Raw genomic sequence first — 25518 nt, 5'->3', positions numbered from 1 at the left:
CCCTCTATGGAAATTCCCAATCTAACCAGTAGTGACTGACAGTGGGTACAAGAGTATATTTCCACTTTCTTCTTAACACATCCCTGTTTTAAGACAGATCATGTAGAGCTTTCCATGTCCCTTCAAGTGGCCTGGGATCTAGTCCAGTGACACGCTGCTGGCACATCAAGTGGAAACACTACTGCCTGCACAGGGCTGTGCCTGGGGCTGCACTGAGATAGATAGATAGACAGACAGATAGATAGATAGATAGATAGAGCTTAAAAATGAGTTCTTCAATGAATCAACGTCTGCTAGAAAATTTCTTGCCTAAAAGACAATGTGTGACAAAAAGACCTCAAGATATATCTGAAATATCTAACAGAATTTTTCTTTATATATGTAAAGTTCTGAACTCTAATTTTATTATTTTTATATTATAACACATGACCTCTGATCTGGTACTTAAGGCTGAGTGAAGAAACTCTCCTTTGTAAAACCAGTTGTGTGGAGCAAAAGTTCACCAAATGCCCACAGCCCAACTATAGATGAGGAAGCAGGAGCTGCTTAATTTCTTCAGGCCCAGGACAGTCTGACCTGGACAAAATTCAGGGCTAACAGCAGGCAGCAGGATCCTCTGCTTTCACCCTCCACTGTCTCCCACCATCCCGGTCCTTATACCAAAGAACAAGCTAAGCTCATTCCATCCCCTCCATCCAGCCCTGGCAGACAAATGACTGATCTTACAAAAGGAGACCAAGCTCTTCACCACAAAGAGTACTTACTTGCAATTGTTCCTGCCCACCACACAATGTCTGTTAAATAGGAGGTACCTGTAAAAGAGTGAGACAAAAACATCAGGAAAGTACGAACCAAGAGGTTTACAAGCTACATACTTAAAAGAGGAATTTTTAAATAAAACTAAAATTGAAAAGAATAATGAATGCCATACTTTTATTCATCCTACAAAGAAACTTTAAAGTAGTCTATAAATAGCAGCATGAGAAATGATTAAAAGTGGCAAAATACTTTCTGCAATCAACACAAGCTGACCCAAACAAATAAAATCTTTATAAATTGTACTTTATTTGGGAGGGGGGCTCAACACATCACCTAGAGACAAATATTCTTTGGAGTAACTTTTTATATGTTGATTTCAAACGAGATTTGATCTTCAAAGTCCAATTCTCTCATGCATTTACTGAAACCCATTTATATGATAATTTTTCTAGTATAGGGTTCAGTGACTTGCTACTTAAACAGGTTCATAATGTAGAACCTTTATGACACGGCTCTTTTTGCAACCATGTGAAAATGGTTGAAAGCAGACCCTTACACTCACTCAATAATCGGACATTGTACACAGTGGTTTCTCTTTTACTCTCTTGGATTACCCGCTTATGTCCCAATGCATGCCAGGGCAGGCAGAGATGGGAGCAGGTCTCCTCGTCACATCCATCCCTCCTTCTGTCCTTCTTCAGGTATGTCAAAATGCTCCTAGTCTAACAGGATTTTTTCACTTCAGACTAAAACACCTAATCTATTTGGGTGTTTTAATTCTCAGTAATTTGGTATAATGAACATAGGAAGCCAGCCTGTTTCTTTGAGGAGCAGAGCTACAGGTATTTAAACAGTACTTTTAAGAAAATGAGACCAATAAGTAACGATAGAGTGGAAGGAATGGTCTAATTCAAATAGCACCATTTGGTAACATCACAGTAAAAACTGATTCAGGCAAGAACCATTAATGGAGACTAAAATAAGTGAATGAAAGTTTGCTGAGGGACAGGATTGCCACGTAATCTCCATGAATCACCTCCACCAGCTTTTTTATTAATCACAAAGGGAAAAAGTTGTCTTTACAGTACTCTAAGACCCTGATGGACATCACCTTAACTAAGTGGTCAAAGTTGACACCATCAGCAGTGGGACAAACCAACATCCTGTGCCTCCTGAGGGTGCATTGAGAAAGGCACAACATCACATCTGCAGTGCTCCTGCCAGAGTGCATCATCTGAATCTAATCATGAGGAAATTGTGAAATGGTCCACATATCAGCTGGCCTGTACGTTTCAAAATCGGCAAGGTCATGAAAGACAAAGGCTAAGGTACTGTTGCAAATGACAGGAAACTAAAGAGATGTGACTAAACACATGATGTTAGATGGGAAAAAAGGTTGCTATAAAGGACAGCGTTGGGGCAACTGGCAAAACTTCAATATGGATTGTTGTAGATAATTGAGTAACAAAACCCCTTCACTTTCTGCATGAGAATGCAACTATAAAGCTGACAGCCATGTGCCCAGGGGACAGCACTTAAGGTAAAAATGAGCTCTGATGGGCAAATGGCATCTGACTGGAGGTTGGGCTCCCCTAGTGCAATACCTCTGAGAACAGGAACAGCTCTTTCAGGGCCTGGGAGTTCTGCCTCTATGACTTTATACTGGAGGGCATGAGGCTTGTAAGGCTGGGCAGCTGTGGCACCGTCTGCTGCAGTTCTGCCTCTGGGCCCCTAAACCATGCTCTGCCTCTGCTACCAGGCTCCAACAGAGAGGGCCTGACACTAGCTGTGGCTCCTGTCCCATGTCCTTCTGAGTGTGTCTGATACAAATGTGGCCCATGATGTCCTACATATCAGAAAGTAGAGCTGAGCTGAAGAATGCCCTGCAGTGAACACTGCAAAACAATGATCAACTATTAGTACAGAATCCTTGTTCAATTTCCCAAATGTGCTAATCACACTGTGGCTATTTTAGAGCATGTCTTTTACTTACATGTGGAATCTGAAAAAAAAAAAAAAAAAAGACACAATTGTCAAAGCAATCCTGAAGAAAAAGAACTAAGCTAGAGGCATAATCCTCCCAGACTTCAGACAATACTACAAAGCTACAGTAATTAAGACAGCATGGTACTGGCAAAAAAACAGACAGATCAATGGAACAGGATAGAGAGCCCAGAAATAAACCTATACACCTATGGTCAATTAATCTTCGACAAAGGAGGCAAGAATATACAATGGAGAAGACATTCTCTTCAGCAAGTGGTGTGGGGAAAGCTGGACAGTGTGACGTAAATCAATGAAATTAAAACACTCCCTCACACCATGTACAAACATAAACTCAAAATGGCATAAAGACCTAAATATAAGACATGACACCATAAAACTCCTAAAAGAGAACATAGGCAAAACATTCTCTGATATAAATCGTAGTAATATTTTCTTAGATCAGACTCCCAAGGCAAAAGAAATAAAAGCAAAAATAAACAAATGGTACCTAATCAAACTTAAAAACTTTTGCACAGCAAAGGAAACCATCAACAAAACAAAAAGACAACCTACGGAATGGGAGAAAATATTTGCAAATGACACAACCAACAAGGGCTTAATTTCCAAAATATACAAACAGCTTATACAACTCAATATCAAAAAACAAACAACCCAATCAAAAAATGGGCAGAAGATCTAAATAGACATTTCTCCAAAGAAGACATACAGGTGGCCAACAGGCACATGAAGAGATGCTCAACATCGCTAATTATTAGAGAAATGCAAATCAAAACCACAATGAGGTATCGCCTCACACCTGCCAGAATGGCTATCATCAAAAAGTATACAAATAATAAATACTGGAGAGGGTGTGGAGAAAAGGGAACTCTCCTACACTGTTGGTAGGGATATGAATTGGTGCAGCCACTATGGAAACCAGTATGGAGGTTCCTTAAAGAACTAAAACTAGAGCTATCATATGATCCAGCAATCCCACTCTTGGTTATATATTGGGAAAAGATGAAAACTCTAATCTGAAAAGATACATGCAGCCTGATGTTCACAGCAGCATGATTTACAAATAACCAAGACACGGAAGCAACCTAAGTGTCTATCAACAGATGAACAGATAAAGAAGATGTGGGGTGTGTGTGTGTGTATACACACACACACACACACACACACACACACACACAAAATGGAACATTACTCAGCCATTAAAAAGAATGAAATATTGCCATTTGTAGCAATGTGGATAGACCTAGAGAATATCATACTAAGTGAAGTTAAGTCAAAGACAAACATTATATGATATCACTTATGTGTGGACTCTAAAAATAATGCAAATGAATCTATATACAAAACAGAAACAGACTCACAGACACAGAAAACAAAATTATGGTTACCAAAGGGGAAAGGGAGGGGCAGATAAATAAGGAGTATGGGGTTAACAGATACACATTACTATATATAAAATAGAAAAGCAACAAGAATTTACTGTATAACACAGAGAAAAATATTCAATATCTTGTAATAACCTATAATGGAAAATAATCTGAAAAAATACATATAAATAACTGAATCACTTTGCTGAACACCTGAAACTAATATTGCAAATCAACTATATTTCAATTAAAAAAATTTTCAACAAAACCAAATTTATAGATACAAAGAACAGATCAGTGGTCTTTCTTTATTTTATTATTGTTATATATGCTACATTTTTTATGTTACAAACCCAACAATATATTGTTGTAACTTATAATAAAGGTAATGTAAACTTTGTTATTTTATACCCTAAAGAAGCTTAGAAAACAAAGGAAATCAAGCATTGACTTACAGTAGACCTTTTCATTGTTATAAAATGTCCTTCTTGGGTTTCCCTGGTGGCGCAGTGGTTGAGAATCCGCCTGCCAATGCAGGGGACACGGGTTCGAGCCCTGGTCTGGGAAGATACCACATACCACAGAGCAACTAAGCCCGTGTGCCACAACTACTGAGCTTGCATTCTAGAGCCCACAAGCCACAACTACTGAAGCCCGCGTGCCTAGAGCCCGTGTTCCACAACAAGAGAAGCCACAGCAATGAGAAGCCCATGCACCACAACGAGGAGTAGCCCCCGCTCTCCACAACTAGAGAAAGCCCGCGCGCAGCAACGAAGACACAATGCAACCAAAAAAAAAATGTTCTTCTTTGTCTGTAGTAACAATTTTTGTCTTAAAGTCTGTTCTGTTTCATACTAGCATGGCCACTTCTGCTCTCTTTTGTGTATAAGTAAATATTCTTGCTTATTATTTAAAGTAACTGTGAACACATTTCATTCTAGATCTTGAAGCTTGTTTTTATAGCAGATGCACACAATAATTTACTCAACAGCTTTTCAAAATTCCATATATAATATTCAAAAGATTTTAGGGACTCTGAGATCAAGGAATCAGTCAGTCTTTTTTGTTGGGGGTCTATGCTGGGGGCAGGGAAAGGCCAATTCCTTTTACAGTGATGAATACAGTTTTGTTGTGAGTGCTTACGACGTCATGGGATCACTGCTACAGCAGCAGCTAGAATGTGGGCAACACTCATGCAGTGAAAGCTTGTCCAAGGATGCCAGCACAATGGGATCCACTGAGGCTCTCCTCTTTCACTGCTATAGTTTTCCCCACACCATTAACTACCATACAGCACGTGCTTTTGATAGTTTGAAATGGACTCTGTCACTAAAATGGGGAAGAACCTGGGATACCACGTACCCAGGGATAGAGAAATAACAAACCTTTGGTCTCCCTTCAGTCAAAGGGTACAGGTTAGTTCCAAGTGTTTAGGGTCCTCCCACTCATACTCCCCAGGAGGAGCTTGTGTTTGCTGAAATCCAAAGGTATTGCGATCACCCTCGCCTTTTAAGCCAATATTAGGCAAAATTTTTCTGCTTCCATGGACATTAAGTAAGTTAAGATTTTCTGTCTGGATACTTGCCCCACACCCCTAACTGTAGATCAAAGTGATACTACTCCACATGGTCCCCAAGGGCTCCAGTTCAGCAATATCCCCAGTGCCCACGGAAGCAGCCCATGGCTCTTCTCGCCCATCCACCTGTGCCTAGCATCCTCACTGAGCTGGCTGCCCCAGGTTCCATCCTCCTGCAGCCAGGAATTCCTAGGAGCCTGCATTCCATGTTAGCCATTGGCCCTGTCATAGATATTATTTTCTTCTGTCCTAAAATGACTTGGTTTCTTCACAGTTTCACCTTCATCACTGTCCCTAAAAATCCTAAAGTTACTCACCTGACACCCTCAGGAGGCACCTGTTCAAGCCTAGGTCCATGCTCATCCTCTTTCCAGCTGATGCCTGGGACTTTTCAAGTTCTCTGGCCTTAGCAAGAACAAGGAACCTCAGAACTGTAGAACACTGGTTTTCTGTTTGTTTATTTGACTATACTCATGCCTCCTCCCCTCCACTCCTAGTTGTGGGTTGCAAAGGTAGCAATACCTAAAGCCTAGAATTTTTTTCCCCCTCATACTGGAAACCTTGGATGCTAACTGAGAGTTGAACGGTTGTTTACAACAGCTGAACTACAAGACAAAGAAGTGTTGTGCAAATACAAAAGAGACTTGTCAGGATGATAATATCAATTGGCATTGATGTTGTCCAACCATGGACTCGTGGCTTTTAAAACCTTCCACTTGGGTTTAAATGTGTATCAGAAATGTCCTTAAAATATGACTTTCTAGCATAAAAATACAGGCAGTCGTCTAGTTTATTTCCTTTCTGATTATACCACAGCAAAACTGCTTCCACTCGTGTGTGCTCCGGACAGCAACAGCAGAGCTGCTCCTATCAGCAAAGCAAGAGTGGATCACTAAGTCCTTTATGAATTAATTAACTTGGAAAGGTGTAAAACTTTAAAAACTTAAAGTTAACTTTAAAAAATGTGTAAAAAGATACTACATAGTTTTTACAGAGTTCTTAAAAAAGGACTATCAAGAAAATTTCTTTCCTGACACCAACACAGCTAGATGAGGGCATTAATTCAACTCAATTTGAGCACTTGGTATGCACCAATTTATGAGTGGATTTAGTACTTGAAGTTCTTTTGTATGTTGGTTATTAGACATGCAGAACTTATTTTCCTAAAGAAATAGTTGGGCAATCTTGAAAAAGAAGAACAAAACTGTATGACTTATACTATCTGATTTTAAGATTATAAAACTACATAATCAATACAGACTGGCATAAGGATAGACATATACAATAAAACAGAATAGAGTTCAGAAATAGACTCACACATGTACAGTCAGATCATGGACTAAAGCAACAGTATAATTCAATAGGGAAATTTCCTCAACAAATGATGCTGAACCAAATGGATACCAGTAGGGAAAATACTGAACCTTGATTCATACTTCACTCATATACAAAAATTAACTCAAGATGGCTTACAGACCTAAAGGTAAAAGCTAAAGCTATAAAATTCCTAGAGGAAAACACATGAGGATGCCATTGTGACCTGAGGAGAAACAAAGATTTTTTTTTGGCAGAAATCAAAAAGTACTAACCACACAGAAGGAAAAAAATGATAAGTTAAGACTTCATCAAAATTAAAAATTTCTGCTCTTCAAGAGGAAACATTAAGAAAATGAAAAGACAAGGCTCAGAGAAAATATTTTCAATTCCTAAATCTGCCAAAGGACTTGTATCCAGATTATACATACATGTTATGTATAATGCACACTATCAATAATAAAAAGATACAATCCAGTAAAATACAGGCAAAAGTCTTGAAAAGACACCTCAAAAAGAGGGTATACAAATGGCCAATAAACTCATCAAAAGATGCTCAATATCATTAGGTATCAGGGGAATGCAAATTAAAATCACAATGAGATACCACTGTACACTCACCAGAATGGCTAAAATTAAACAGGTGACAACACCAAATGTTGGAGAGAATGTGGAGCACCTGGAACTCTCATTCATTGCTGATGGGAGGGTAAAATGGTACAACTGTAGTTAGAAAATGTTCAGCAGTTCTTAACATTTAATTATATACCTACTCCATGATCCAGCAGTACATGATCCAGCAACGCTCCAAGGTATTTACCCCGAAGATATGAAGACTTTAAGTCAAAAAAGAATTATGTAAGAATTGTCATTGCAGCTTTCCTCAAACAGCAAAAATTTGGAAACAACCAAATTTTCAGAATAGATAAGCAAATTGTGGTATATTCAAACAATGGAACACTACTTAGCAATATAAGTATGACTGATACACATATCACGATGAATATGCAAACCATGATGAAGGAAAGAAAGAAGAGTAGACATAAGAGAATACATACTGTATTCGTGATTCCATTTATATGAAGTTCAAGAACAGGCAAAACTAATTCAATCTATGCAGATGGATACTAGGGGAGCAGACCCTCTGGTGTAGGGAGGACAGAATGAAAAAGAATACTAGAGAACTTTCTAGGGTGACAGCAATAATCAATTTCTTTACCGAGGTGTTGGTTACACAGGTATATTTATTTGTCAAAACTCACCAAACTGGGACTTTCCCAGTGGTCCAGTGGTAAAGAGCCTGCCTCCCAAGACCACAGACGCGGGTTCAATCCCTGGTCAGGGAACTAAGATCCCACATGCCGTGGGGCAACTAAGCCCTCACGCCACAGCTACTGAGCCGGCGCACCTCAACTAGAGAGCCTGTGTGACGCAAACTACAGAGCCCACGTGCTCTGGAGCCTGTGTGCCATAACTAGAGAGAGAAAACCCTCACGCCACAACTAAAGAGAAGCCCACGCACCGCAACGAAGATCTGGCGTGCGGCAACTAAGACCCGACACAGCCAAAAAAAATAAATAATAAAATAAATAAATAAAAAAGAATAAATATTTTTTAAAAAATCATTCTTGTAAAAAAAAAAAAAACACACCTCACCAAACTGACCCTTAAGGTCTACGCAGCTGACTATATATAATTATACTCCAATATTTAAAAAGAAAAAATAGTTTATAAACAATAGCTAAACTTCTAGGTTAGCCCACACAATGCTGACCATAATGCAATAACCGCTGTGACAGTTTCTCACAGTTTCTGTGGGAAATGACACTCGATGTTTCACAGGGAATAAGTCCAGTATATATTAACACATACTCCCTCCAGGGAAGCTCTCTATCAAATGTTTACTGGAAGCATCACGTTCCTTGGTGAATACAAAGACTTATAAAGACTCCCAAGGCATGGTATCTGCCCTTGAAAAGTGCTCTCTTCCCCCTCACCTTTACTGCAGCATTTTCCCTCTCCCTTTCTCTGACACCAGGGCTGCCCCCACTCACCCTGAGTACAGAGAAGCCAAAGTGGCCAATTCCTGTCTCCACGACAGGTAGATGTCAGGCATTTATACCTGTACTGTCAGGTTCTGTTGATGTGAACAGAACAATCTAAGAAAATGAACTCTCAGTCATGACTCTTACACTCACATGTACTATACTATACACACACATACACACAGTTTATTGAAACATCACCACTTTTAAAACTCTATTTTGAGGGAGCTATCCAAACATTCATATGCAAAGATATTCAATATAACATATCATACTAGCAAAGAAACTGGAAACACTCTTGTCCTACAAAAGGAGAATGGTAACATTCATGCAGCCACTGAATATTTTTTCAAAGGATATTTAACAGCATGGGGATGACAGACTGAGAGCAACCACAGGACATAAACTGGCACACAGTTTTCAAAGTACATGATGAAGAGGTATACCACCCAACAGCAATGTATGGATCAAAACTGGATCCTGATTCTAAAAGACAAACTGGGAAAACTGATGAGATAATCACAGAAATTTGAACACTGACCAGGTATGTGAGAATATTAAAGAGTTATTGTTAATTTTTAGGTGCAATAAAGGTATTATAGTTATGTTTAACAAGGAGATACTCACTGAAATACATAGATGAGATGGTATTCTGCCTGGAATTTGTGTCAACAATTCCACTGGGGTGGGGGCAGAGGAGGGGCACTGGGGTATAAATGAAATGAGATTGGCTCAGACTAATGATTGTTGAAGCTGGGGGATAGGTATATGGGGGTCTATTACACTATTTTCTCTATGTATATGTTTGACATTTTCCATAGTAAAAAGGTTTTTTTTAAGATTTTAAAGATATATATAATTTTTTTGGAATGTTTGATAGGTGGTGTTTATTTTATTATTCTCTATACCTTACATATGTGTTATATATATTTTGCACACAGGATTTATTCATTAAAATTCAATTTTGAAATACAAGTATTGAATGTGACGAGGAAGAAATACATCCTAATTGTAACAGTACTTACCTGAAGGTGAGGAGATGAATGCTTTTTATTTTCCTATTCGTAATTGTATGTACTTCCCAGATTTTAAACAATGACCATATTTCTATAACCAAGAAGAAGATGCTCTTTTAGAAGCATGACTATGCCCAGGTTCTGGGAATTCATGATATACTCTGCTGAGTAATCATATCATACCAAAGAGCTCCGACTGGGCACGAACATGCAAGGTAAACCCTCTGCCTGCCCACCCTCCCTGGCTGACCCAGGCAATATCTAAGAGGGGTCAGTTTCCCGTCACAGGTTCCTGGCCCGGAAACATTAGGGAGTGTGGGATGGAGCATATTCTTCTTGAAAAGTGGTCTTTTTTAGCCGCTCACAGCTACACTTTTTTTTAAAAAAAGGACTGGTTGGCTACTCATTGAGGACTTTAAGGGCTGGAAATACAAATTACATTATATTTTATACTATTTATGTATAAACATTTTCGAAGAAAAAATATACCCTGTCCAACAGAAATTCATTAAGACCAAAGGGTATTTCATGTAGGAATTTTTATTAGTGATCTATTCCCACATTTGTTACATGAAAATGATAAGAAATTCTTATTTGCCTTAATGTTTCAGGGTATTATTTATACTTAATGTTAGGGGTATTATTATATTTATTTATAATAAACCAGTATCCGAGTACCAGCTTTTTCCACATAGACTGTGAAGCCCCTCATCAGAAAAGTCTTATCTATAGGTGAATTTCTGTATCTTCCCCCTCACCTTTCCCACAGGGAGCAGGAGAGAGAAACCACCTTCAAAGTCAGCCCAAGCTAGGTTCAAATCCTGGTGCCACCAGACCTGTATCGGGTGCATGCCTCAACTTCCTCTCCTGTATCACACCTCCTGGGATCCATGTCCCTAGGCCATCCCCTCCCACACTGAACCTGGGTCGGCCCTGAGTACACCAACAGAATGTGGCAGAAGTGGTACTGCAAGACCTCCAAGGCTAGGTCACAAGGATCCATTCGGCTCTCACCTTAGTCTTTGGAAGGTTTGGTCTAGGGGAAGCTATCCACCATGTAAGGGGTCTGACTTCCCTGAGACCACTATGGTGTAAGGAAGCCCAAGGTGGCCACGTGTGAAGAGACTACATGGAGGGATGAAAAAAGGTGGTGGGTGAGCGGGGGGAGGTGGCTCAGGAACCACCTCGCTGTCTCAGCTATCCCAGACAAGGGATGAAGAAGTCATCTCAGATGACTCTAGCCCCAGCCACCATCTGACTGCAACCCCCTGGAGACCCCAAGGAAGCGGGGCCCATCTGAGTCCAGTCAGCCCACGGAACATGACCGATGCATGAGTCAGGGACATCGTAAGTCTTCCGTAAGTAGCAGCCTTCTTTATCTTCTCTTCTCATGGAAATACTATCAAGTAAACCAGATGTGTACAGGCTGTGGAGTCATTCAAATGCTCTTAACACTCGCCCTATTCTCACCATGTTCCTTATCAACGATCTCCCCTTGGAGCTAGATAGATAACAGGGTTACAGATTTTCAGATCTAGCAGTAACTCTGGATTCTGTTACTTAGTGGAGGCCCCAGGCAAATGAGGTCAGCTCTGAATAATTGGAAGAAAGCTCAGAAATAAAATACGAGGTTTGGTTTTACCCTCTTTACTCCAGGGTTACTCATGGCCAATTAGATAGCATTACTGAGTGTCCACCACATGCCTCCCAGTGGACAGGACATGTGCCCTGCCTTGAAGAGCCAGGATCCAGGGGGAGCACAGACAAGGGAACAAGCCATCATACCACAGGTTTCAGGGGCAGGAAGGGGCTGAGGACAGGCACCAAGAAGACACACGGCAGGAGAGGAAGCTGACCTCATCTGTCAGGGTCTGGAGGGTTTACAGAAGCTGGAGAAACTAACCACAGAGTCAAAGGGCTGCAGGGGTGAAGATAACATGTGTCTGTCTCAGCTCTGGGTTTGGGGGTACACGCACCTAGGTGTGTGCCTGGGAACGGCAAGAGAGGCAAGGAGAAAACGTGCACATTCCATGACCAGAGAGCACATGCCCTTCAAAGTCAGTACAGAAGGCTTGAGACTAGCAGGCGGGATGCTTGGATCCCAGTTTCCACTCTCACAGGACAACTCACTCACCTCCGAGCATCTTAACCATGTGACTACACCACTAGGCTGTACTCCTCTCAGGAAGGAGACTACGAAATCTGAAAGGGACTTTTTTTATGGTGGTAAAATATATGTAACATAATATTTAGCATTTTAACCTTTTTTTTTTTTAGAGCTCCTGACTTATTTATTTATTTTTTATTGTTTTGGCTGTGTTGGGTCTTCGTTTCTATGCGAGGGCTTTCTCTAGTGGCGGCAAGCGGGGACCACTCTTCATCGCGGTGCACGGGCTTTTCACTGTCGCGGCTTCTCTTGTTGCAGGGCACAGGCTCCAGACGCGCAGGCTCAGTAGTTGTGGCTCACGGGCCTAGTTGCTCCGTGGCATGTGGGATCTTCCCAGACCAGGGCTCGAACCCGTGTCCCCTGCATTGGCAGGCAGATTCTCAACCACTGCGCCACCGGGGAAGCCCTTAACCATTTTTTTTTTTTTTTTTTTTTTTAATGTCTGAAACATTTATATTAACATATTTCCATACATATTTCCATACAAATACAAACCTTAACCATTTTTAAGTGTACAGTTCCATGGCGTTAAGTACATTCACCTTGTTGTGCAATCATCACCACCATCCATCTCCAGAACTATCCCATCCTCCACAACAGACACTCTGTGCCCATCCCCCCTCCTCACAGCCCCCTGCAACACCATTCTACTTTCTGTCTCTGTGAATTTGACTATTCTAGGTACCTCATACGAGTGGAATCATACAAGGTTTGTCCTTTCGTGACTGGTTTATTTCCCTCAGCATAATGTCCTCAAGGCTCATCCATGTTGTAGCATGTGTCAGGATTTCCTTCCTTTTTTAGACTAAATAATATTCCTCTGAACGTATATACCACAATTTGTTCCACATTTTCTCTACTGTGAATACTGCTGCTATGAACATGGGTGTGCAAATATCTGTTCAAGTCCCTGCTTTCATTTCTTCTGGATATATATACTCAGAAGTGGAATTGCTGGGTCATATGGTAGTTCTACATTTAATTTTTTGAAGAACCTCCCTACTGTTTTTCATAGCAGCTGCACCATTTTACATTCCCACCAACAGGGCACAAGGGTTCCAATTTCTCAACATCCTCACCAATCCTTGTTATTTTCTGCTTTTTTTTTTTTTTTTAAACAATAGCCATCCTAATATGTGTTAGGTGGTATCTCCCAGTTTTGATGAAAGGGATTTTAAAAAGATCGTGGTTCTTCCTGGCCTAGGACATTCTACATAGAGTTACTCATCTATGCAATTCTATGACTTTCCTGAGGTTGTCTCCACAATGTCTGTCTGAGGGCAGGACATCATCCCCCCCAGTTAAGAGGCTCCCAGGCCATCCTCACCTATCCACCAGCACAAAATTCTAATGTTGCAACTGGCTTTCAACAAGTTATCTTCAGACTTGATGGTTACCTTGTTTCTCTCTTCTAAGCTCTGCTTCAAGTGGGCTCTAACACTAAACATACTATCAATGACCTGTGGCCCCAGGTGTCCCCTGCCCTCTTCCTATCTCAGGGTCTATCAAAGCCACACCAGGAGTGAGGCAGTTCACCTTGAGCCTGTGTTGTGCATGGTGCTCCTAGCCTATCCATTCCATTCCATGAAAGATATCCCATTCATTGGGAAGGTACTTTCAAGAGTGAGTGAAAGCTGGTAACAGAGAAAGCTGCACCCCAACTCCTCCCCCGCAAAGGAAGGTCTGTGACCAGAACCTGGCTCTCCTGAAGCTGAGACTTGAAAGAAATGCTGGTGCATGGCAATGCAATAAAGCTGAAACTTTCAGCGAGACAGCTTTTTACAGTGTAAGACCATCAGGTCTCCCTTAGCACAAGAACTTGACTCCCCAGTTTTTAGCCACCTTCTCTTCCCTCCCATCTCCCCCATTTCAGTCATTTCACAATGGCCAACTATGTTGCTCATTAGCAGAGGTAGAAAAAGGTTTCAGGGGGAGTAGATGCTAAAACTACACATCCTCAATACCTACAACAGTGCCTGGCACATAATAAGAGTTTTGTGAATGTCTGTTGAGCAAATCAAAACTAAATTTATCAAAACAAGACTATATGTCTGTCTTTCACCATTATGAGCAAGCCAGCTAGCTTGAATTAGTAGTGGTGGGTAGTAACTGGAGAAGTATGAAATCGGCAAATATCACATTTCCACTCATTTATTTAAGGGCATAGTACGCAGGTATAAATAAAAGCATGAATAATTTTTTTTTTCAGGTTGCTGTGTTTTTTATTTTCTTAGTCCCTAATTCCCTTGAACACATAAGCTGAGCTGAAATAACATATTTAGTTTTACTCAATAATTATTGTTTTCTGTTAACTGAAGTCTATATTCAGGTTTCCTTAGATTTTACCTTATGTCTTATGGCCATGTGTCCTCAGGCTCCTCCTGGCTGCGACAGTCTGTCAGACTTTACGACCTTGACAGGAGGACTGGTCAGGTACTTTGCAGGCTGTTCCTGAATTCAGGTTTATGTGATGTTTTTCTCACGGTTAGACTGGGATCATGGGTTCTGGAGATCATGTACCTATCCTATCAAGGGCACGTGTGTTGTTTATTTCTGAATCATGACGAACATGTCACCCACCCCTGGAGCCCCTCAAACTGACAGGTGCTCCCTGAAAAGTGTGCTACTGCCAGACGTCCATTTATTACCTTAGAGATACATCTGCATCCTAGGGAAACCACGCTTGGTTTTATTTAGATTTTATGTACAGACTGCAACGTTTTCACTTCGAAGTTGAATTCTTTAACAAATATCTATGATTTTATATTTTCACTCGAGATTGTAGGCCCCTTTATCTCTTTCCTCAATTCACTCCTGGCTGATCATCCAGGGCACTGAAGAGAGTTTCACCTGCGTTATAGAATCTGAACTATTAAATAAGTTTACTTATTCTTAAACCCATGACCTGGCGGTTTCCTCCTTCCCAGAGAGCTCCTAACACTATTCTTGTAGAAAAACCACAAGACTCCCTCAGTCCTTCGGGACACGTTCATTTTCAGTCTCAAAGCATGCTACATCTTGCGTTCAGTAAACTGTCTCAGGCCTCTCTTAGCACAGAAGAACACTGGCAAAGAACTCTGCTACATCTTACACTTTCCACATTGATAAGCAGTGGTGTTTGGTGGCTTATCCACCCAAGGAATACTCAGTTGGCCCATTTTTGGTGGTTTTAATCTTCCTTGAGTGTTCTTCACAATGAAGATCACTTGTAGTCAGATGGGTCAAATCTAAACCAGAGATGGTTCAATCAAGGACCCCAGGAACAGAAGCCACAGGAAAGGTCAGACCTCTCGCTCGACCCTGAGAGCGAGCGCCTCCTTGGCCCGCAGGTCCCACCTAGCACACAGCTCTTACTTCTGCCGAGCACACAGCTGCCTAGCACACAGCTCTTACTTCTGCACTGGTGTGGCCACTGCAGGGGGCGAGAAGTCAGCAGGTCCTGCCCTCCAAGTGCACCCCAGGCTGGAGTCACAGCAAAGGCGGGAGGCCCGTCGCTCCTTATGAGCAGGCACTGGGCTCCGACCATTCGGGGGATACTGCAAACAGGAAGCTTTCCCTAGCAGCCGGTGGGTGCGGGTGACAGGGACGCCTGGGCGCCAACCAGAGGGCAGGTCGGTGGGCTGCACGGCTGCAAAGCGATTGGGTCTGGGAGGGAGGAAAGAAGTCAGCTGGAGAAACCTTATAAAACTGAAGAAGGCTTCGCCAGCGCTGGGAAAGGAGAGAAACCGTGGCGGCGACACAACTACCACCGCTCAGGGCGCACCGGCTAATTCCCAGGCCGCCTCCGGAGCTGCTGGAGGACCAGGCTTGGCCGCGGCGGCGGCGCTTCTGGCGCACAGGACCGCGTCCGCGCCTGTGCTGCGGATGGTCTAGGGGCCTCGCGCCCGCGCAGCTGGCCCTCCGAGGTGCCCCGCCCCGTCTCCGGACCCCACTCCGGCGACGACCGGAACACACCCCCGCGGCTGCTCCCCTCCCCACGGCCGGCGGCTGCTCCCTCCACGCCCCCGCCCCCCCCCCCACCCCGAGCAGGGCCGCGGCCCGCCCTACCTCGCCGCTTGGCGCGCACGATGCCCTTCTTCTGCAGCACGAAGGTGGACCCGTTCACCAGGCTCGACACCACGGCCACGCCCAGGCCGAGCGACACGGCGGCGGGGCTCGGGCTGCGCGCCCCCTCCCCGGCCGCCGCCGCTGCAGTCGCTGCAGTCCCCATTCCGCCCGCGCCCGCCCTCCGCGCCTGCGCGCTCGCCCGCCGGGCCTGGAGGCGGGGGCCGGCTCCGCGGCCCAGAGCCACTGGGGTGCGGGGGACCGGGGCTCGGCAGGGGCGGGGTGGAGCCCGGGCTCCGGGAGGGGGTGAGAGGGGGGAGGAGGGGGAGGAGCGCGTTAGGAGAGGCGGCGGCGGCGAGGAGTGGGGTGAGGTGGCAGGTGGGTGGGCGCAGAGGCCGAGCTTCAGACTTGGCCATGCAAATGCAGGACCCCCAGTTAAGTTTGCCTCTCAGGTAAACAGGTAGGTTTTAGTGGGCGTCCCATGCGGTATTTAGGACTGGAAGAGCGCCAGCAAGACGCAGCCTTCGCTGGGATCATGGTCCCTCACAAAGCTGTTCGGGGGTCCGCAGAGAGCCGCCCCTGGGGCCTGAAACCAAGACAAGTCAGCTGTGCAAACTCGAATGGGACCGCTGAGGGAAGGGAAGTCATGTGTCTCCGCACTGGAGCAGTGAGCTCGTGATCGCACCGTCCAATTTACTGATTTATTTTTAGTAAAATATACCAAAATTACAGAAAACATGGGACAATATTTTAAAATTACTCAATCCCACAACCCTAGCCGAATAGTTACTGTTTTCCCACCTAAAGTACAATTGCAATGACAATATACAAAATATCCTTTTTACTTAATATGTCATAATCAGTTTTTACGTTGCTACATAATGATTATTTTAATGACGGTATAATTTCCCGTGAAGTTAATTACCGTAATTTGTCTAACTGTTCAGCTGTCGTTGGTTGTTAGGTTGCTCCCAGTTTTTTTTTCCTATTATAAGCGATGCCATGATGAACGTCTTCGTAAATTTTGAAAAAACTAGAGTATCAACCTATACCTATATGCATCACTGTTTGTGAAGCAATATAAAATCAAATACTATTTCTGTATGAAAACTTTTATGCTGAATGAATCTAGTCCTTTGCTTATTCTTTTTTTGCTGCAGTAGCATATATATAACAAAACTTGCCATTTTAGCCATTTTTAAATGTACAATTCAGTGGCATTAATTACATTAACAGTGTTGTGCAACCCTCACCACTGTCTATTTCCAAAACTATTCCATCACTCCAAACAGAAACTCTATACCCATAAAGCAGTTATCTCCCATTTCTCCTCTCCCCTAGTCTCTGCTAATCACTAACCTACTTTCTGCCTCTATGAATTTGCCTATTCTAGATATTTCATATAAGTGAAATGTACAATATTTGTCCTTCTGTGACTGGCTCATGTCACTTAGTATAATGTTTTCAAGCTTCATCCATATTGTAGCGTATGTCAGAACATCATTCCTTTTTATGGCTCAGTAATATTCCATTGTATGTAAATATAGTAGTTCCCTTTATGCAAGGTTTCACTTTCCTTGTTTTCAGTTACCCAAAGTCAACGTGGTCCAAAAATGTTAATAGAAAATTCCAGCAATAAGCAATTCATAAACTTTAAATGACATGCTGTTCTGAGTAGTATGATGAAATCTCATTCCATCCTGCCCCGGACATGAATCATCACTTTGCCCATTGTATACCATCCATTTAGTCACTTAGTAGCAACTCAGTTATCACACCGACTACTGGGTATCGCAGGGCTTGTGTTCATGCAACCCTTATTTTACTTAATAACAGCCCCAAAGCACAAGAGTAGTGATGCTGACAATTTGGATATGCCAAAGAGAAGCTGTAAAATGCTTCCTTTAAGTGAAAAGGTGAAAGTTTTGAACTTAATAAGGAAAGGAAAGAAAAAAATTGTATTCTGAGGTCAATAAGATCTACACTTAGAATCTTCTATCCATAAATTGTGAAGAAGGACAAAGAAATTTGTGCAAGTTTTGCTGTCACACCTCAAACTGGAAAAGTTATGGCCACAGTGCATGATAAGTGCTTAGTTAAGATGAAAGAGTCATTACATTTGTACAATAAGATATTTAGAGAGAGAGAGACTACATTCACATAACTTTTATTACAGTATATTGTCATAATTGTTCTATTTTATCAGTGTTGTTATTAATCTCTCACTGTGCCTAATTTACAAATTAAACATTATCATAGGTATGTATGTACATCTGTATGTATAGGAAAAAACATAGTATATATAGAGTTCAGTACTATTTGAGGTTTCAGGCAACCACTGGGGCTCTTGGAGGGTATAGCCTGCAGATAAAGGGGGACTACTGTACGACATTTTTTTTCTTAAAACAACTTTATTGGAGTATAACTGCTTTACAATGTTGTGTTAGTTTCTGCTGTAGCACAAAAAGAATCAGCTATATGTATACATATATCCCCATATCCCCTCCCTCTTGCACCTCCCTCCCACCCTCCATATCCCACCCCTCTACGTGATCACAAAGCACCAAGCTGATCTCCCTGTGCTAGGTAACTACTTCCCACTAGCTATCTATTTCACATTTGCCAGTGTATATATGTCAGTGTTACTCTCTGACTTCGTCCCTGCTTACCCTTTCCCCTCCCCGTGTCCTCAAGTCCATTCTCTACATCTGCATCTTTATTCCTGTCCTGCCCCTAGGTTCATCACAACCATTTTGTTTTTTTAGATTCCATATATATGTGTTAGCATATGGTATTTGTTTTTCTCTTTCTGACTTACTTCACTCTGTATGACAGACTCTAGGTCCATCCACCTCACTGCAAATAACTCAATTTCATTTCTTTTCATGGCTGAGTAATATTCCACTGTATATATGTGCCACATCTTCTTTATCCATTCATCTGTCGATGGACACTTAGGTTGCTTCCATGTCCTGCCCAATGTAAATAGAGCTGCAGTGAACATTGTGGTACATGTCTCTTTTTGAATTATGGTTTTCTCAGGGTATATGCCCAGTAGTGGGATTGCTGGGTCATATGGTAATTCTATTTTTAGTTTTTTAAGGACCCTCCATACTGTTCTCCATAGTGGCTGTATCAGTTTACATTCCCACCAACAGTGCAAGAGGGTTCCCTTTTCTCCACAGCCTCTCCAGCATTTATTGTTTCTAGATTTTTTGATGATGGCCATTCTGCCCAGTGTGAGGTGATACTTCATTGTGGTTTTTGTTTGAATTTCTCTACTAATTAGTGATGTTGAGCATCCTTTCATGTGTTTGTTGGCAATCTGTATATCTTCTTTTGGAGAAATGTCTATTTAGGTCTTCTGCCCATTTTTGGATTGGGTTGTTTGTTTTTTTAATATTAAGCTGCGTGAGCTGCTTGTATATTTTGGAGATTAATCCTTTGTCTGTTGATTCATTTGCAAATATTTTCTCCCATTCTGAGGGTTGTCTTTTCGTCTTGTTTATGGTTTCCTTTGCTGTGCAAAAGCTTTTAAGTTTCATTAGGTCCCATTTGTTTACTTTTGTTTTTATTTCCATTTCTCTAGGATTTGGGTCAAAAAGGATCTTGCTGTGATTTATGTCATAGAGTGTTCTGCCTATGTTTTCCTCTAAGAGTTTGATAGTGTCTGGCCTTACATTTAGGTCTTTAATCCATTTGGAGTTTATTTTTGTGTATGGTGTTAGGAAGTGTTCTAATTTCATTCTTCACATGTAGCTGTCCAGTTTTCTCAGCACCACTTATTGAAGAGGCTGTCTTTTCTCCATTGTATATTCTTGCCTCCTTTGTCAAACATAAGGTGACTATATGTGCGTGGGTTTATCTCTGGGCTTTCTATCCTGTTCCATTGATCTATATTTCTTTTTTTGTGCCAGTACCATACTGTCTTGATTACTGTAGATTTGTTGTATAGTCTGAAGTCAGGGAGCCTGATTCCTCCAGCTCCGTTTTTCTTTCTCAAGGTTGCTTTGGCTATTTGGGGTCTTTTGTGTTTCCATACAGATTGTAAAATTTTTTGTTCTAGTTCTGTGAAAAATGCCAGTGGTAGTTTGATAGGGATTGTATTGAATCTGTACATTGCTTTGGGTAGTATAGTCATTTTCACGATGTTGATTCTTCCAATCCAAGAACATGGTATATCTATCTCTCCATCTGTCTGTATCGTCTTTAATTTCTTTCATCAGTGTCTTATAGTTTGCTGCATACAGGTCTTTTCTCTCCTTAGGAAGGTTTATTCCTAGGTATTTTATTCTTTTTGTTGCAGTTGTAAATGGGAGTGTTTCCTTAATTTCACGTTCAGATTTTTCATTGTTACTGTATAGGAATGAAAGAGATTTCTGTGCATTAATTTTGTATTCTGCTACTTTACCAGATTCATTGATTAGCTCTAGTAGTTTTCTGGTAGCATCTTTAGGATTCTCTATGTATAGTATCATGTCATTTGGAAACAGTGACAGTTTTACTTCTTCTTTTCCGATTTGGATTCCTTTCATTTCTTTTTCTTCTCTGATTGCTGTGGCTAAAACTTCCAAAACTATGTAGAATAATAGTGGTGAGAGTGGGCAACCTTGTCATGTTCCTGATCTTAGGGGAAATGGTTTCAGTTTTTCACCATTGAGAACAATGTTGGCTGTGGGTTTGTCATATATGGCCTTCCTTATGTTGAGGTAGGTTCCCTCTATGCCCACTTTCTAGAGAGTTTTTATCATAAAGCGGTGTTGAATTTTGTCAAAAGTTTTTTCTGCATCTATTGAGATGATCATATGGTTTTTATCCTTCAATTTGTTAATATGGTGTATCACATTGATTGATTTGCATACATTGAAGAATCCTTGCATTCCTGAGAGAAACCCCACTTGATCATGGTGTATGATCCTTTTAATATGCTGTTGGATTCTGTTGGCTAGTATTTTGTTGAGGATTTTTGCATCTATGTTCATCAGTGATATTGGCCTGTAGTTTTCTTTTTTTGTGACATCTTTGGTTTTGGTATCAGGGTGATGGTGGCCTCGTAGAATGAGTTTGGGAGTGTTCCTCTCTCTGCTATACTTTGGAAGAGTTTGAGAAGGATAGGTGTTAGATCTTCTCTGAATGTTTGACAGAATTCACCTGTGAAGCCATCTGGTCCTGGGCTTTTGTTTGTTGGAAGATTTTTAATCACAGTTTCAATTTTAGTCCTTGTCATATTTTCTGTTCATATTTTCTATTTCTTCCTGGTTCAGTCTCAGAAGGTTGTGCTTTTCTAAGAATTTGTCCATTTCTTCCAGGTTGTCCATTTTATTGGCATATAGTTGCTTGTAGTAATCTCTCATGATCCTTTGTATTTCTGCAGTGTCAGTTGTTACTTCTCCTTTTTCATTTCTCATTCTATTGATTTGAGTCTTCTCCCTTTTTTTCTTGATGAGTCTGGCTAATGGTTTATCAGTTTTGTTTATCTTCTCAAAGAACCAGCTTTTAGTTTTATTGATCCTTGCTATTGTTTCCTTCATTTCTTTTTTCATTTATTCTGATCTGATCTTTATGATTTCTTTCCTTCTACTAACTTTGGGGTTTTTTTTTGTTCTTCTTTCTCTAATTGCTTTAAGTGTAAGGTTAGCTTGTTTATTTGAGATTTTTCTTGTTTCTTGAGGGAGGATTGTATTGCTGTAAACCTCCCTCTTAGAACAGCTTTTGCTGCATCCCATAGGTTTTGGGTCGCCGTGTTTTCATTGTCATTTGTTTCCAGGTATTTTTTAATTTCCTCTTTGATTTCTTCAGTGATCTCTTGGTTATTTGGTAGCATACTGTTTAGTGTCCATGTGTTTGTATTTTTTACAATTTTTTTCCGGTAATTGATATCTAGTCCCATAGCATTGTGGTTGGAAAAGATACTTGATACGATTTCAATATTCTTAAATTTACCAAGGCTTGATTTGTGACCCAAGATATGATCTATCCTGGAGAATGTTCCATGAGCACTTGAGAAGAAAGTGTATTCTGTTGGTTTTGGATGGAATGTCCTATAGATATCAATTAAGTCTATCTGGTCTAATGTGTGTTTTAAAGCTTGTGTTTCCTTATTTATTTTCATTTTGGATGATCTGTCTGTTGGTGAAAGTGGGGTTTAAAGTCCCCTACCATTATTGTGTTACTGTTGATTTCCCCTTTTATGGCTGTTAGCATTTGCCGTATGTATTGAGGTGCTCCTAGGTTGGGTTCATAAATATTTACAATTGTTATAGCTTCGTCTTGGATTGATCCCTTGATCATTATGTAGTTTCCTTCTTTGTGTCTTGTAATAGTCTTTATTTTAAAGTCTATTTTGTCTGATATGAGTATTGCCACTCCAGCTTTCTTTTGATTTCCATTTGCATGGAATATCTTTTTCCATCCCCTCACTTTCAGTCTGTATGTGTCCCTAGGTCTGAGTTGGGTATCTTGTAGACAGCATATATAGGGGTCTTGTTTTTTTATCTGGTCAGCCAGTCTGTGTCTTTTGGTTGGAGCATTTAATCCATCTACATTTAAGGTGGTTATCCATATGTATGTTCCTATTACCATTTTCTTAATTGTTTTGGGTTTGTTATTGTAGGTCTTTTCCTTCTCTTGTGTTTCCTGCCTAAAGAAGTTCCTTTAGCATTTGTTGTAAAGCTGGTTTGGTGGTGCTGAATTCTCTTAACTTTTGTTTGTCTGTAAAGGTTTTAATTTCTCCGTCAAATCTGAATGAGATCCTTGCTGGGTAGAGTAATCTTTGTTGTAGGTTTTTCCCTTTCATCACTTTAAATATGTCCTGCCACTTCCTTCTGGCTTGCAGAGTTTCTGCTGAAAGATCAGCTGTTAACCTTATGGGGTTTCCCTTCTATGTTATTTGTTGCTTTCCCCTTGCTGCTTTTAATATTTTTTCTTTGTATTTAATTTTTGATAGTTTGATTAATATGTACCTTGGCATGTTTCTCCTTGGATTTATCCTGTATGGGACTCTCTGTGCTTCCTGGACTTGATTGACTATTTCCTTTCCCATGTTAGAGAAGTTTTCAACCATAATCTCTTCAAATATTTCTCAGACCCTTTCTTTTTCTCTTCTTCTTCTGGGACCCCTATAATTTGAATGTTGGTGTGTTTAATGTTGTCCCAGAGGTCTCTGAGACTGTCCTCAATTCTTTTCATTCTTTTTTCTTTATTCTGCTCTGCAGCAGTTGTTTCCACTATTTTATCTTCCAGGTCACTTATCCATTCTTCTGCCTCAGTTATTCTGCTATTGATTCCTTCTAGAGTATTTTTAATTTCATTTATTGTGTTGTTCATCACTGTTTGTTTGCTCTTTAGTTCTTCTAGGTCCTTGTTAAAGGCTTCTTCTATTATCCCCACTCTATTTCCAAGGTTTTGGATCATCTTTACTATCATTACTCTGAATTCTTTTTCAGGTAGACAGCCTATTTCCTCTTCATTTGTTTGGTCTGGTGGTTTTTACCTTGCTCCTTCATCTGTTGCATATTTCTCTGTCTTCTCATTTTGTTTAACTTACTGTGTTTGGGGTCTCCTTTTTGCAGGCTGCATGTTCGTAGTTCCTGTTATTTTTGTTGTCTGCCTCCAGTGGGTGAGACTGATTCAGTGTCTTGTGTAGGCTTCCTGGTGGAGGGGACTGGTGCCCGTGTTCTGGTGGGTGGGGCTGGATCTTGTCTTTCTTGTGGGCAGGGCCTCACTCGGTGGTGTGTTTTGGGGTGTCTGTCAACTCAGTATGGTTTCAGGCAGCCTCTCTGCTAATGGGTGGGGTTGTGTTCCTGTCTTGCTAGTTGTTTGCCATGGGGCATCCAGCACTGGAGCTTGCTGACCATTGGGTGAAGCTGGGTCTTAACGTTGAGGCGAAGATCTCTGGAAGAGCTCTCGCTGACTGATATTACGTGGGGCCAGGAGGTTTCTGGTGGTCCAATGTCCTGGACTTGGCACTCCCACCTCAGAGGCTCAGGCTCAACACTTGGCCGGAGCACCAAGACCCTGCCAACCACACAGCTCAGAAGAAAAGGAAGAAGAAAAATAAAACAGAGAGAACCCTAGGATAAATGGTAAAAGCAAACCTAAACAGACAAAATCACACAAAGAAGCATACACATACACACAAAAAGAGAAAAAGGAAAAAAACTAAAAAAAAAAATTAAAAAATTAAAATTAAACATAAAAAAAAAGAGGAGAGCAACCAAACCAATAAAGAAATCTACCAATGATAATAAACACTAAAAACTAAACTAAGATAAACATAAAACCAGAAACCAATCAGGTGCAGAAAGCAAACCCCAAGTCTACAGTTGCTCCTAAAGTCCACTGCCTCAATTTTGGGATGATTCATTGTCTATTCAGGTATTCTTCAGATGCAGGGTTTATGAAGTTCATTGTGGGGATATTATCTGCTGCTCCTGAGTCTGCACAGAGAAATTTCCCTTTCTCCTCTGTTCACACAACTCCTGGGTTTCAGTTTTGGATTTGGCCCTGCCTCTGCATGTAGGCCACCCTCAGGAGTCTGTTCCCCCCCAAGACAGGAGGGGGTTAAATTAGCAGCTGATTAGGGCTCTCTTGCTCACTCAGACCAGGGAGAGGGAGGGGTACAGTAATCATAATTGGAATGTGGGTTGAGCCTGGAGTGGCAGAGGCCATGTGACATTGCAACAGCCTGAGGTGTGCCGTGTGTTCTCCCGGGGAACTTGTCCCTGGATCACAGGACCCTGGCAGTGGCGTGCTGCACAGGCTTCTAGGGCGGGTTTGGATAGTGACCTGTGCTTGCACACAGGATTCTTGGTGGCAGTGGCAGCAGCGTTAGCAGTTCATGCCCGTCTCGTGTCTGAGCTAATAGCCATGGCTCGCACCCGTCTCTAGAGCTCGCTTAGGCGGTGCTCTACATTCTGTGGGCACATGGGGAAGGGATCCCCTTTCCTTTCACACCCCAAAACAATGGTCTCTTGCCTCTTAGGCAGTTATAGACTTTTTCCCGGACTCCCTCCCAGCTAGCTGTGGCGCACTAGCCCCTTCAGGCTGTGTTCACGCCGCCAACCCCAGTCCTCTCCCTGGGATCTGACCGAAGCCCGAGCCTCAGCTCCCAGCCCCCGCCCGTCCTGGCGGGTGAGCAGACAAGCCTCTCGGGCTGGTGAGTGCTGGTTGGCACCGATCCTCTGTGCGGGAATCTCTCCGCTTTGCCTTCCGCACCCCTGTGGCT

At 41.7% G+C, this 25518-nt stretch overlaps 1 protein-coding gene across 2 annotated transcripts in view; it reads right to left on the bottom strand.

Moving 5' to 3' along the window:
• NIPA1 (NIPA magnesium transporter 1) overlaps positions 1-16464 on the bottom strand; it is a 38502-nt gene extending 22038 nt beyond the window's left edge. For both annotated transcript variants that reach the window (XM_059927118.1, XM_059927117.1), the window contains exons 1-2: positions 16296-16464; positions 765-812 (exon numbers count right to left, since the gene is read on the bottom strand). In XM_059927118.1, coding sequence (XP_059783101.1) covers positions 765-812; positions 16296-16458 — 211 coding nt within the window. In that variant the 5' untranslated portion in view covers positions 16459-16464. The remainder of the gene's footprint in view (positions 1-764; positions 813-16295) is intronic.
• Between the last annotated feature and the right edge of the window lie 9054 nt (positions 16465-25518).

The sequence above is a fragment of the Balaenoptera ricei genome, chromosome 7, assembly GCF_028023285.1.
Source record: "Balaenoptera ricei isolate mBalRic1 chromosome 7, mBalRic1.hap2, whole genome shotgun sequence".
NCBI classification, from domain to species: Eukaryota; Metazoa; Chordata; class Mammalia; order Artiodactyla; family Balaenopteridae; genus Balaenoptera; species Balaenoptera ricei.
This window is presented reverse-complemented; position numbering and strand designations above follow the sequence as displayed.